The sequence below is a fragment of the Phoxinus phoxinus genome (genome assembly GCF_949152265.1).
Source record: "Phoxinus phoxinus genome assembly, chromosome: 15".
In the NCBI taxonomy this organism is placed as follows: domain Eukaryota; kingdom Metazoa; phylum Chordata; class Actinopteri; order Cypriniformes; family Leuciscidae; genus Phoxinus; species Phoxinus phoxinus.
The window spans coordinates 28,114,709-28,128,930 of record NC_136890.1 but is presented as its reverse complement, the minus strand read 5'-3'; the positions used below and the strand labels follow the sequence as shown (position 1 = coordinate 28,128,930).

At 36.3% G+C, this 14,222-nt stretch overlaps 1 protein-coding gene across 2 annotated transcripts; it reads right to left on the bottom strand.

The window, feature by feature from the left end:
• Positions 1-1,157: 1,157 nt before the first annotated feature.
• LOC307012196 (uncharacterized protein) lies at positions 1,158-14,044 on the bottom strand. 2 transcript variants are annotated; one of them, XM_079638593.1, is made up of 10 exons: positions 13,894-14,044; positions 10,880-10,973; positions 9,136-9,234; positions 8,884-8,985; positions 6,026-6,190; positions 4,053-4,190; positions 3,893-3,944; positions 3,605-3,631; positions 3,446-3,472; positions 1,158-2,539 (listed from the first exon to the last, which is right to left on the bottom strand). In XM_079638593.1, exons 2-10 carry the CDS (start codon positions 10,940-10,942, stop codon positions 1,980-1,982), a joined length of 1,233 nt encoding a protein of 410 aa, XP_079494719.1. In that variant the 5' UTR covers positions 10,943-10,973; positions 13,894-14,044; the 3' UTR covers positions 1,158-1,979. The 2 variants fall into 2 exon arrangements, with proteins under 2 accessions (XP_079494719.1, XP_079494720.1); XM_079638594.1 differs by lacking the exon at positions 13,894-14,044 and adding an exon at positions 11,132-11,326.
• Positions 14,045-14,222: the final 178 nt, after the last annotated feature.

Below are 14,222 nucleotides of genomic sequence, written 5' to 3'. Positions count from 1 at the left end.
GTGCAATCAACTGTTTTTAGCACACTGGACCTACTGAAATGCTTTACGTTGAATACGAGTACGAGCTGACAGTGCCCTCTATATGCTTTCTTATGTTACTGAAAAACAACAAACATGGAGTAAGATGTGATTAGCATCCAATACTTGTTAAAACTAGATTTGCATTTTCTAAGAGAGCAGTGCATTCAGGGCAGCAAAAGTACAGTTAGGTCTCAGGCCTTGAATTGGGCTAATTATAATCATTTTCTGTTGGCTGTACTCGTAAACATAATGAATGGGTAAACATATAAGGGTAAACAGATGCAAATAAATCATAATTCAGTATACAATATTACAATGACAATCGCTGGTTACATTTTGAATGGTGAACATTCTATATTCTATATATTTTTCAGTGCGTTACAATATTGCGTTACTCCCTAAAAAAAAAAAGCAACAATTGCATTACTTAGTTACTTTTTTTCATGGAAAGTAATGCGTTGCCTTTAATTTTGTGTTACCTTTACTCACCTGGGCTGGGCTTGCTTGTTTGTTTAAAAAAACAAAACAAAAACAGTTTAAGACCCTTTCGCACCAAAAGTAAAATGGATGGAATGCAAATGACCTCCTGTACAGTAGAGGGCGCAGCTCAAACTAACTTTTGACTTAGGGGAATTATTTTTCTTTTTAAGAAATTAAGAATTAAGATTTTCATAAAATAATTGCATTTCACCATCATAGTATGTAGGTATGTAAAACTTCTCACTGCATATTTAGATCACTGCCATTTAGATCACAGAAGAATAGGATGCAGGAAAGTTCAACTCTTTCAGCAATAAAAAAACAAAAACAAAAAACATTTTTTGCTTATTACTATGGTTGAATTGGATCAGAAGCAAAGCAATGGGTTAATAAAGTAAGCTTAAACAAAACATATTGGTGTTATTTAACATTTAATTATTGCATTATTATTTTCATTTGCATTTCATTGTTTTTATTCATTTTGAGGAATACTTTTGTGCAAGTGAGATGAGTAAATACATGTTCACATTTAGTCTACAGTAACCGTCATGTTTGCACAGCGCACATCCCCAACACTGGCTGTAGGAGGTATTTTTGTTAGCCAAAACGAGTTAGCATTTTAGCACTTCCGGTTACATTATCCTGAAGTCAATGGGTTTGTTTGGTTAAATGCTTGAAATAAGGTCTGTGGTGAACATAAGATCAAGATATTTTCACATTTCATTCAACAACTTAAAATACATCAGTAATGCCCAGCTTTTACTTCTACACAAGTGGCCAAATGAGGCTAAAGAAGCTGTCGGGGACATTAAACGTCAAACGACATTAAACGAACAGGAAAACTCATTCACTTTTACAGCCTTGTGTTTATAATCGTGCTTTTGCAAACTATTCCAACTCAAACTTTTAGAGAAAATGTTTAAAAAAAAAGACAAAGCATCTTATGCTACGTGGTGTTGACAGTGAAGTCATGCGACAGTGATTTAGTTCGTTTATAAACTACGTTTTGCACATAAAGTTGTGTTCCATCTGTGAAAAGGAACAAAATGTGTAAGAATCATAAACTTTTGTTGGTCACAGAGCTTATTTTCTGCAATAATCCAAAAGCTGCGATTAATGAACCCTTTTGCGATACAGTTGAGGAAAGCCTTGATGGTTTGCAAAAGCCATTGGAAAAATCCTACAGGGTTTTTGTCAAGGGAACCAGGTTGACCTAAAAAAATACATCATCACTAGCAGCACTAAAGACATGAGTTTTGGGCGGGACTATCTGTTTGTCTGACCAATCACAGACTGTTTAACAAGTCTTTTTTTCTTCTTCATTTTTTTCTTGTGGTGCAGAAATTACATCTTTAGCTACTCTAAACAATGTAAAATACCTTCTATGCACCCCCAAGCATTGATCAAATGAATGAACTGTATGAATGTTTTATGGTGTGAGATATTTTTCGTATCCATGTGCGTGGTCGTTATGTACGTTAGAAGAACAGACACTGTCCCTTACAGAGACATCGCTCCCTCAGATCTGCAGGCCTGATCACCATCTCACGCACCATCTCCACCGTCCCAAACACCGGGTAAAGCTTCTCTGTGAACCTCTCGCTGTATGTGTAGATGTGTGCGCGCTTTTGGATGTCATAGAAGGACAGCTGCCCCTCCTCATAGTCCAGGTAGACTCCCACCCTCCGCGGGATGAGCGACTGGGGCAAGAAGGTAGGCGGTGCGGTCAGGGCCTTGAGCTCGGACCCCCGCTCCAGCCTGAGGGTGAGGTATCCGCTCTGAGTGTTGAGCGGTCTGTAGCCTTTGCAGATGGCTGATTCTTTGGCCACCCCGAGACGCCAGTCGCGGTCGCCCACTTCTACCTCCCAGTACCGGCGTCCTGCCGAGAAGCCCTCTGAGCCGAAACAGCACCACCAGCCGTCGAAGCGCCTCAGACTGCAGGAGACCCCGCGCCGCTCCAGACCACACTGCATACGCTTGCAGTCCTCAGACAGAACAAGGGCAGGGTTGGCCGTCTCCGGGTCGAAATTCACCTCCACTGTATAATAAGGCCACACACTATGGTTAGATTTATGATTTTATGATTTATGAGGTTTATCTCGGAAGGTTTTCAAGAAGCTAGATATATATATATAAAAAAAGGCAGACTGCCAATTAAAAAAGTTTGATGTTAGGATATTTTAAAAATAATAATGAAATACTCTTAACAGTTTAAAATACACAGCATACAGAAAAAAATATTTTTCTACCACTACTTAAAACATCTTTATTTTATATATATATACATATAAATAAAAAAATCAGTGAAAAAAAAAACTAACATTACGAGAAAAAAGTCGAAATATTTGCAGGTTAAAGTCGAAACATTTCGAGATTAAAGTCATAATATTTTGAGAATTAAGTAAAAATGACAAGAATAGCCTACAGTCTTCCGTAGAAGTTCTGTTTTCTTTTAGTAAATGCGCTCCCATATAAAAGTAAAAAGCTACTACGTTTAGATCCATGTCCGACTTCACGAGCGCATTTCTTTACAAAAAAAAAAAAGAACGTCAACGTAAGGCTGTATTCTCGCAATGTTTCAACATTAATCTCAAAATATTTCGACTTTATTCTCGAAATGATACGACTTTATTATCATAATTGTAGATTTACATTTTTTTTTACAGATTTTTTTTTTTTTACGTTGCGGTTCAGGGCTTTTATAATATAAATATATATAGTACTATATTATATATATATATATATATATATATATATATATATATATATATATATATATTCAGCAAGGCTGCACTAAATTGGTCAAAAGTGACAGTAAAGACAAGACATTTATAATGTTTCAAAATATATATATTTTTCAAATAATTGCTTTTAAACGTTCAGAAACCTGAACAAAATGTATCATATTTTTGTTTAAACAAAAAAATTAAGCAGTGACACATACCTGCAGCATCACATATCCAGTTCCACACTGAAACAAAGAGCAATATTTCTGTGTTACTACGTGAGATAATATAAACTATTCCACTGACGGCCTCAGTCACTGAATATCAGTGCATTTAAACAGTGTTAAATAATTGTTTGATTGCCATTACTCTCTCACCAATGTGTGGAATGTAGCCAGTGAAATCTAAAAAAGATCAGAGAGAGAGAGATTACCAGAAAGCCCATTTATGCCAATTATCTTCTCAACATCCAAAGAAATTCAGGTCTGATCTAATAAAACGTCTGTATGTGATTTGAAGGAAACTACATAAACATATAAGCAATGTAAGCTTTGTTTTTGCAATTTCATTTGGTGCCACTAGTGCTGCAGAAATCACTTACAGCAGCAGTAGGTAATTATCCTTCAAAAAATAATTCTAAGGCATTAATGTCATTGCCTGCTCACCGATCTTCTGGGTCTTTTGTTTTTGTACCAGCCACAGTCTTGGAATGAGCTCCTGCAATGTCAATGGTGCTTGTTATTAGATCAGTTAAAAATATAAATCGCAGCTTTTGAATTTTATGCAAGTCTATGCATGTTGTATATGTTTCCAGAGTTATCGCACCTTGTCCAGGTGTTCCCCAAGAACGAGGCCAATGAGCAGCTCCACGGCAGACTGCAGGTGTGTCAGGTGACCCCGCTTCCACTGCAGCTCCACGTCATCCAACATCATCAACACCGCCTCGCCCGGCCAGATGCCGTGCTGGAGAGAGAAACTGATAAATGACTGAAATCATAAAATATATCTTTTTAAAACACACTTCAGAAACGGTCAAAGTTTTCAGAAAAGTTGATTTGTGTGCATGTGTCACAGTGGAGTTGTTTTGTAATGAGAGAAAGAGAGAAGATACTTCACTAACAGTATTTACTGATATTGAGTTACACACTAAGAGGACTCTGAGAGATGAATGAATTATTGATTAGGCATCAGAAAGGTGACGCTATATTGAAAGGATACATGTCCCTATAGACTTAAAGGTGTGTAATTTTATCGATGTTTAAATGCTTTCTCGTATCCAGGTTAATGTGTGACAACTATTAGTAAGCTATTTGAAGGTTGACTTCCTCAAAGAGTGTAAACAATGTGGCTAAGACTGAAAAAGGGATAATTCACCCACAAATGAAAATCCTGTCATCATTTACTCACCCTCATGTTATTCCAAACCTGTATGAGTTTCTTCTGTTGAGCTAAAAGAAGATCATTTGAAGAATGTTGGTAATCAAATAGTTGACGACGGTAGCCATTATTCTATTATATTCTTTTGTGTTCAACAGACGAAAGAAACTCATACAGGTTTGGAACAACATGAGGGTGAGTAACTGATGACAGACGAATAATGCATTCATAATGCATACTGTTTTACATACTTTTAAAATTGTAGGTAGTATAAAGTGTACACTATGCAGTAAGCTAGAAGTGTTTGTCAAACCTGTCATTATTTTATTTGAAAAACTGTACAAGGCAATGGTGAGTTTCCATTTATACAGCTTAACGGCTTGTGCATGTCTCTCTCAGGTCAGTCAGTGAGGACGTTTGTGATCAACACAGTCGGACAAGAGGATCATAGCAAGGTTAATATCCTAATACATAATCAGAGAGCAACCCGAGACTAAGACCCATAGACAAAGAGAGAGAATCAGACACTTCATTTACAGCATGGATTGATATTAAATTACACATTCACAAACAAATTACCCCTGACAAAGAGACAGAATGTTGTAACCATTAATATATTTACCTAGCCTGGCTAACGCCAGACCCAATTCTCGTTGAGACTTGGGTCTGGGAACCACATGTGCATTTTCTCGTATTTGAGGCGTGGTTTACGAATGCGCCGGCGCCGTTTATTGGGTGCTAAGAATGTCTATCAAATGCGCCTGTACGTAGCTCATAGCCAATCGTTTCCATTATACCAGATGACATATGTAGAGAAATGGTTTAACGCCAAACGCTGCTCTTTTTTCTAAATAAAATTGCGATCTAAACTACTTAGAACAATATCTAAGGCTGCATCAAAAGGTAGCTTCGCGTCTGCTGCCATGTTGACTCCATAGATATAAACAAACTGCTTAGTTGTGTCGCAAATATGTCGTCATCGTCTTGCTGCCATAGGCTTGCTGCTCCCTCCCCGTTCTGTGATTGGTTCCCTAAACGAGGCGAAAATCAGGTCCATGGTTTCCAGACTGCCTTTCAGCGAGAATAAAATCGCGCTGCGCAAAGGCAGTCTGGGGAAACCCAGGCTAATATTTACTAATATAAACGTATTTGCTATATAGAATCCCACTAAACATTACCAGCCAAAAGTTTGTACATGCTTGATTGAATACATGTTTCTCAGGATCTAACAAACTTTTTGATATAAATGCTTAAATAACTGAAATTAGTTTTGTAGACAAATATAACTTACGCCCTCCTATGAATTTCTTTCGATAAATACGTGTGTTACATGTATATGTCCTTAAAAAGCACCCCAGGATGCACCTCATGAGGTTGAGAAAATAGTGTGTAGTGAATGTGCAGATGTTTCTGATCCTCACCGGGTGTCTGTTGCGCTGTCCTCTGGTCCAGTCCATGATGATCCTTTTATATGAGCCCATGTCATGCTCTCCTCCCTGCTCAAGCATGCTTAGTAAATGACTCTTCCAGTCCCGCTTTTCAGGATGCAGATCTGTATAAACTTGCATGGGCTTCTCTGTATTTTCCTACACAGCGTGTAAAAACACAAGACTTGGAATTTGATGATACTTTTATGGTGTATTTGAATACTGAAATCACCAGTCCCCATTCATTAATTTATCTTTTTGTGGAAGAAAGTCAGTCAAAAGGCTTATCATTTTTGGGTGAACTATTCCTTTAACCTTGGCAACCCCATTTAGACATTCAGGGCACGTTTACACGACAATGATGTACTAAAAATGGAAAAACAGACGACAACGTTGTCAAAACGATGCCATTCACACGGATCAGCAAAACTGATATAAATAAAAGCTGTATTATTGTACTTCGCAGGCCAGTTGTTGGCAATGTCACTTTGTAAAGAAAAACTATGTGCCACTGCCTATAGACTTAGTACATAACACACATGACGATGGTTTCAAAACTCAGGGGCCATTTTCAAGACACTGTTTTCAACTAAAAACGGAAAACTTTTAATGCGCTTAGGCCGTTCATTTACATGACAACGGCATTTGAAAATGATACCATTATCATCTCTGTGTAAACTACAAAAACGTGAATTTTTGTTGTGAAAGCCGTAGCGTCATGGCACTTCTTTTCAAAGTGACGTCGCCAACTACTGGCCTGGCATGAATAATACAGCATTTTTAATCATAATCGTGGATCTGTTTGAATGGGGATCTTCCAGAAAACACAATAGAAAAACTTTTCTGTTTTTAGTACATCGTTGTCATGTAAACGTACCCTTAATGCACCCTTCGCCTGGAGTTTAATTGACAGGCGATCTGACCAATCGTCATTTTGTCCAACAAACAAACCAGACAGGAGAGTTAGTAGATTACCGTCGGTGGTCTTGAACTTGAAAATGGTGCGTATTGATATCTTTCCGCGGTTTAAACAACATACCTTCTGATGTTCATTCATGTTTATTTTGTGCTATAGCCAGTAGGAAGAGATGATTGGTTCACGTGTCGCTTGAACTGAGGCGCTACAGCGATCTGTCACGTCACATTAAAGAACTACAAAATTATATTTATTTGAATTTCTTACAAAATTTTAAAGCTGAGACTTTCTTTTATACCAAAAGTAACCTGCTCTGTCTTGTCTGTCGGCACGTTGTTAGTGTCCTCTTTGCGCTTTGCTCCGAACATGATGTGTGACATGAGAATGGTTTGTGAAGGGTCAATTTCAATTTTGCAACATGTTTGATTCAGTATCAGTGATTCTGAAAATAATTGCCTCAGTAACTAGAGGCCTATTCAGCCCTTTGAGCTGACATTTATGACGCAGTAAACTTTTTAATAAACAGCCCGTGTCTGACTCAAATCAATTACTTTGATTTCTCAGAAGAAATGTGCTGACAACAAGCTTTTTTAAAAGTACACTAAATCCGAGAGGCGGACGCCCTGGAGCGAACTACAGCTCAACACTTTTCTCAAGGACACAAAAGTGCTGCGGACTACAGTATACTATAACTTACAAACAAACCATGATTAGAGCTTGATCCTTTGAAAACTGACACAGAATTTTAAACCCTTAAGCCACTGGACCTGTCAGTCAGCCTGATATAAACAGACTAGATGGTTACTATGGGGACTGGTGGCACTTTGAGTCTAAAGCAGGATTTTATCTAAATATAACACACGGTTCTAACCAACCAACATCAGCCTGTAATTAAAGTCATGCAGATCCTGAGAAATAACAGCTGTCTGAAAAACAGTGTGTATCTCCTATTGGATGCAGATAAATTAATACAGGACGGTGAGTTTAGTTTGCTGAAGAACAGGGTTGAGAACCATTCAAAAAATGAACTGAGAATGTTTGTTACCATTCTATTTATATCTTGAACTTAAATTTAGGTAGAAAATCAGATGAAAATTTTTCATTTAAATTTAAGGAAGTAAATTTAAAATTAATTTAACTGCTTTGTTTTATATATAAAATATTATAATAAAATGTTAATAACATACATTTTAGTATGAGCTCCCCATAAAGTATACACAAAACATTAGGGACATTTATATATTTTTTATTATAAATATCACTTAATTTTAAACTATTATTATGTATACACTACCATTCAAAAGTTTGGGGCCAGTAAGGTTTTTTGTTTTTTAAAGAGATTAATATTTATTCAGTAATGACACATTAAATTGATAAAAGGAGACAGTAAAGACATTTACAATGTTGCAAAAAATTTCTATTAAAAATAAATGCTGTTCTTCTGAACTTTCTATTCATCGAAGAATGTGTTTTCAACATTGATAATAATCAGAAATGTTTCTTGAGGAGCAAATAATCATATTAGAATGATTTCTGAAGGATCATGTGACATTGAAGACTGGAGTAAGGATGCTGACAATTCAGCTTTACCGTCACAGGAATAAATTACATTTCAAAATATATTCAAATAGAAAACAGTTATTTGATATTGTAATACTATTTTACAATATTAGTGTTTTTACTGTCATTTTGATTAAATAAATGCAGCCTTAGTGAGCATAAAAAACTTAGAGAGCATAAGAGAGAGAGAGAAAAATCTTACCAACCCCAAACTTTTGAAGTGCATACAATTAGAATTAATATGAATTCATATGAATTAGTAAAAGAAATATAGCATACACATAAGAATAGATCTGTTCTTGTGTTGTGTTAAACTAATTCAATTCCTGTTGTGTGTTGAATTTGTGTGCAATTCAGTAAATTCATGTTCTCTGACCTTCATCTCCAGAACGTTGGCGGTCTCCACAATGAACTCTCGACAGGCGTGCGGAGGCCACACGTCCTCTCCGGTCCAGATGTGAGCCAGAATATCTGTCCTCTGAAAGACATCAGCATGAGAGGTTCCAACAGAGAGTTCGAAAATGTGTGTAGAAATCTATTGGAAATCTCTGAGCAGATGGCAGTGAATTCATTCATTGATCCTGGCAAGAGAAAAACCAGGCACAATGCAATGATATATTTGTCTCACCTGACAGATCCTGTTGAGTTCTCGCGCGAGCTCCATTATAAACAGCTGACTCTCTGTTAATGGCTCTTTCTTTACGTGTTTCACTCTCTTCCGCGTCTCCTGTACAGAGATTTGGAAACTATGGAGTAACTAAAGCTACACCAGGGAATATAATAGCTGAACTTTTATATAAAAAAAATTCTGAAAGTCGTGAACATTTCCACCACATCTCAAAATAATGCAATTGTGTCTGATAACATGAAATGACAGTTAAACATGTTGGATTATAACTGCCGACTCCTTTGTCTGCATTATGTATACTCCATACTAGAGCTGCAATATTAATTGTTAAAAGATTGGGATCTCAATTGAAGCACCCATGCGATCTTATTCCTAAATGACAATATTTCGGCTGTCAATTAATTCTTTAAAAAAATCATTTAAATCTGTGTTTGCGCTGCCGCTGAGCCAGAGAGCAGCTGTCACGTATAGGTACTGTATGAAACGGCTTCACAAACAGTCTTTTCAAAATATAATTATTTCTGTGTTAAAAAATATTACATTTATCACAGAAGTACTGGGATATATGGTTCAGATATAAACTGATGTCTACGGAAACAATCAAGATGGCGCTTCAAATAATGATTGTATCATTATAATGATTGTATCCAGTAATGAAACAAGTGAGTCATTGAATCATTCATTCAAGAGATTTGTTCAAAAACACTGATTCATCCAGACAGCAATGAAACAAGTGAAGTATTTATGACTGAGTCATTGAATCATTTAAAAAAAAGAGAGAACTATTTCAAATTAATTTACAAGCAATTCAACTTTTGTCAGAACCTCTCCTAAATTACATGTTATTTTGTTTAATTGTCTGTTTAGAATTGTGGGAGAATCACAATTCAATTCAGTAGTAGTTAGCTCTACTACTCACACACAATTAAATAAACATTTTCTTAGTAAATAAATAATTACATAATATTATTACACTTTCGGCATAAGTTTTGACCAAATTACATACATATGTCTCATCTCGTTGAAAAACAAGTATACTACTTTAATAGCCACACAATTGTTATGGTGGTGGTGGAAATTATGGCACAAATAATATTCGACACAATATAATATATTTAAATAATAATAAAAATCAACTCATCTGACATACAGCAAAGTAGTGGCCAAAAGTGATGTCCGGCCTAGGAAAATTGACATCTTCAACCTTTATTCATAATTTAACATAATTTTTGGTAACACTTTATTTTAAGGTGATGTAGTTAAACAGTAAATTATGGATAATTACAACTAACCCTAACCATACCTCAAGTCTATAGTAAGTACATGTAGTTAATTCATGTTGCTCAGTACTTATTTGAGTAATTAGAATAACTATGTCACCTTAAAATAAAGTGTAATCTAGTTTTTAATGCATAATTTGTATGATTATGTTGTAGTCAAAGTTTGCTTTTTACTGAGAGCTTTGTTTTTTTTGAAAAAAAAAATTTTGCTTGGTAAAATTAAACCTGTAACTGTACTTTTTCCCATAAATACCTCAACCAAGTTTAATGTTTTGTTATTCCCTAAAATTAAAAAAAATATAAAATCTCTTCCTCATATTTTGATGATACTTATAGGGACATAAGCAATGACATAGGCAATGACATCACTTTTGGCCACTACTGCAAAAAAAAAAAGCCGTGATTTTTATGCATTTTACTGATAAACCCTTTGATGAAATGCATGAATGAATGACACACTGTACCTTGAGACGAAACTTGAGCTTCTTTGCTGGCTCAATGAGGAACTGAAGGCAATCTTTCATCATATCGGCAGGCTGACGTGACCCTGTTAGAAACCTGAAAGTAAGTGTAGAATACAGCAAGAGAGGAGAAGAGAGAGATTTGAGATGTTTAAGATGTGATGATGTAAATGAGGGAGTGTAGCAGCTGAGACAGAAGGGAGGGGTTTGCAAAAAGCCTTTTTCTCAAAACTCAGCAAACTCAACAGACTCAACCTGCAACAACGCAATATTTTTTGATCACTCTGCGGCTCTGCTCCGTTCAGCTCGTTCCGACAGTGGGTCCTGCAGGTCCGGAGAGACCCGCGGAAGCAGCGAGAGCACTTTTAATGGAAGCTCGGGGACAGAGTGGGATGCGGTTGTGCCGAATCAGCACGTCTTCTCAGCGTTTCTCCAGCACACCCACACAACCTGCCAAAGCACCTCAACTCTCAGTCCATTCCCAAATCTTCAGAAACTAAATGTTAAAAAGCAGCTTATAATATACATACAACATAGCCCAAATGTCTGGGACAACTAGTGAAATGGCTTCTAATTTCTCTAATTTAAGACTCCATTTTTTCATTACAAATGATATAAACATGTTATATGATCATGTTATTTAGCATGATTTGAGAATGATCTAATTTTTTTTACATTTGATTAGTAACCTAGAAATTGCGCAAGGTCATAATATTTATTTGTTTTAAAGTTGGCATGAAACAGAATTCGTGATAGTCTTTTCTTCTCTATTGTGACGTATATCAGAGTGAAACGACTTCTCAGTTGATTGGATGGTTGGATGCATGTGGTTTGCTATTGGTTGCTCTCATGTGAGTGACAGGTAGGTTGATCCTGCCCTCATGCCACTAACCACGTCCGGCGAGAAGAGACGTCGCTGCAAGAGGGAGGGGAAGGTCTTTTAATTAAAGATTAGGCTATGAGGACATGCATTTTTTTTAAATGATTTACACAGATAAATAATTTTGAATAAATTATGAAAGCTTGTTCCCGCCACTAAATAAAAAGGTAAATGCGATTTTTATCTCACAATTGTAAGTTTATATCTTGCAATTGTGAGTTTATATCTCGCAATTGTGAGAAAAAAAGTCAGAATTGTGAGATAAAGAGTCGCAATATCTTTTATTATTTATTGCTTCCATAATAAATAGTGCAATGTTCCACAAAAAAAGAAAGCGAAAAAATTATTTTGATTTTATGGTGACTTTCAAATTCAAAATGTACCACTTACTGTTTATTTCCAGGTTTTAAATGTCAATTTTCAGACTTCTGGACATCACAGTAATATACATTTTTCAAATTAATTGTATCATTTTATTTTTTTGACAAGGAAGAATAAAACAGGTTTCCTATAAAGTAAGAAGTTTGTACATTCACAAGATACACTGAGAAAAAAGCATTGACACTATATGTTTTACAAATACAGTAAAATTAGGCAAGTTCCTTCATTTTATGTTGTTTTTGGCACATTAAAGCAATGTCACACAAGAGAAACCACTTTAGCGTACTCACATTTATTTATGATTAACTATACCTGTCGAATGGACATGATAAATGGAGTTTAAAGTCTGTATATTTACATGGTGCCCCGAGATGCACTTACATCCTTAGGGAGCCAATAACTCAACTCTGCCAGACTCTGATTCGATTTAATTAATGATCAGCTACTCTGAACAATCATGTTCCTCTGGTGTGCAATATGCACTTGTTTTATTTAGGCTCTAATTAACTTGCTTTCATATGATGGATTAAAACTGCTGACTTAGGCGAATGAACATGATTAATAAAGAAGCTGAAAGTCCCTACATTTACAGTACAAGGTGCCCTAAAAAATGCACTACATCAATCAGGGTACGTTCCCTGGAATTCATTCTGCTTCGGTAAACTGTAAACCCCGCCTACTTTGATTTGATTGGCCACCTCAATCATTTTGTCATTGACGAGTGCTGTTAGACCGCTGAAGCAGACCAGACTAAAAATGTAACTTCTGAAACCTTTGTCATTCTAACAACATAGAGTGGTCCACTTTGGCCATTTATAATTATTACAACAACAACAACAACAACTCAGAACACTCAAGAAACCACGTAGCAACACCCTAGTAACCACCTATAACAAGAAACTGCCTGGCAACATCCTAACAACCACTTATGCACTTGTTTTCAACCTGTCAAAGCGTTGGCAGTGTCACACCACGTGTCAGGTCGGGAATAGGGACAGATTAGAGGTCTTGACAGATTCGGACACACAAACCACGTGAACGAACACAAGGAGCCACACCACTGATCCTTTAAGCGAATTAAACCAGGAACCCTGCGTGTAATGTGAGTGTGAGGTGTTGGATGAAGGTTAAAAAGCTGCTGAAGGCAGACACTCTCATTGCCATTAAAAGGGAAATATTAGCCTATATCACTTATTTGCATTTTATTGATACAAATAGCCTAAGTGTTCTTTTATATAATAATTGTATTATAATTATACATTTTCAGGTTACATTTTCTTTTAAGGTGTTGTAGTTAAATTGTAGCCTAACTTCCTCAATTAAGTAGGCTACTGAGCAATATTAATTAACTACATGCACTATAGAGTTACGGTTAGGGTTTGTTGTTACTTGTAATTATGCACGATTTACTGTTATTGCTATACATGTAACTGTCACAAAACGTATTACCATGATTATATTTGTTATTATTATAATAACCATTTTGGCATCTCATTTATCAATACGACCATTGTTTTTCTTATCAGAGCATTTAGAAAAACGAAATAATATAAAAACTCATTCTTTTCTTATGTTTATGCAGAATGTAGGTTTAAAAAGCATAAAATAAATGAAGACGTCATAATTCTCTTCAAACTCAGAAAGCGCAATGCAGTCATAATTTTACGCAGCTCTCGCATACAAAAATGCATTAAATATATAACACAGAAGCACCGCTGCTAATGACAGAAGTTTTACTAAGATGAAAGTCACGTACCTTTCTGTTTAACCTTTCGAAATATCCTCAGAAAGTTTTTGTACAACACAACCTCATTTCATGTTTGAGCATCGAATGGCCTCGCCTCAGCAGTCAGGATTGGAGTGTGCTGTGTCTCGTGGTGACCAATAGGCGCTCACGTCTTTTTGGTACTTTAGCAAAAGCCTTTTGTCGCGGAGTGTTCATCGATCGTGTATTTCCGTAAAGTTTCCGGACGAAGCCGAAGGACTCCTCGTATATTTTCGTATTTGCCTCATGGAGAGCCTTTTCTGGCCTTGCTATTTAAAAGACATCCAGCAGAGGGCGCGGGTGTCTAGCATGTCTTATCC